This window comes from Anarrhichthys ocellatus, unplaced genomic scaffold, assembly GCF_004355925.1.
Source record: "Anarrhichthys ocellatus isolate YVR2014 unplaced genomic scaffold, GSC_Weel_1.0 scaffold226, whole genome shotgun sequence".
In the NCBI taxonomy this organism is placed as follows: domain Eukaryota; kingdom Metazoa; phylum Chordata; class Actinopteri; order Perciformes; family Anarhichadidae; genus Anarrhichthys; species Anarrhichthys ocellatus.
Genome location: NW_022280256.1, coordinates 129,973 through 130,634, shown reverse-complemented (window position 1 = coordinate 130,634; position 662 = coordinate 129,973). Strand labels below are relative to the sequence as shown.

Genomic DNA, 662 nt, shown 5'->3' with positions numbered 1-662 from the left:
ACACACACACACACACACATCTCCATCGCTGTGGTTACCAACAAACTAAACAACAACGTTACCATGGAGACGGATCGTTTGACCTACCGGAATCTGCCACCGTTGCTGTGGAGATATTAACGAAGGAGCGGATCCGATTGGGCAGAAAGTCCGTCAGAGGTTCGATTTCCTGAACCAACAAAACAGAGAAACTTTACACAGAGAATAAACACGACGTAGTTCAGACAGACAGGCAGGTGGAGAGAGAGACAGGCACCTGTCTGCGGGGGAAGTCCCAGGAGAAGAAGACTATCTCGGTGTCTTTGACGGTGCAGTTTACAGTCAGAACCTCCCCCTGTTTCAACACACTGCTGGACACAGACAGGTCCACCTCCATCACCTTAGGAACTGTGAGACAGACAGGTGGAGAGAGACATATGGTGAGAGAGACAGAAAGGTGGAGAGAGACATATGGTGAAAGAAACGTAGAGAGACAGACAGGTGGAGAGAGACATGTAGTGAGAATAACGAAGAGAGACAGACGGGTGGTGAGAGACATGTAGTGAGAGAAACATAGAGAGACAGACAGGTGGAGAGAGACATGTGGTGAGAGAAACAGAGAGACAGACAGGTGGAGAGAGACATGTAGTGAGAGAAACAGAGAGACAGAGAGGTGGTGAGAG

General features: G+C 49.1%; 1 protein-coding gene across 1 annotated transcript in view; it reads right to left on the bottom strand.

Moving 5' to 3' along the window:
• The window catches only part of LOC116400968 (platelet-derived growth factor receptor beta-like), a 24,719-nt gene that overhangs the window by 13,857 nt on the left and 10,200 nt on the right, over positions 1-662 (bottom strand). Inside the window, 3 exon segments of the mRNA XM_031879096.1 lie at positions 19-85; positions 87-169; positions 257-387. Coding sequence (XP_031734956.1) covers positions 19-85; positions 87-169; positions 257-387 — 281 coding nt within the window.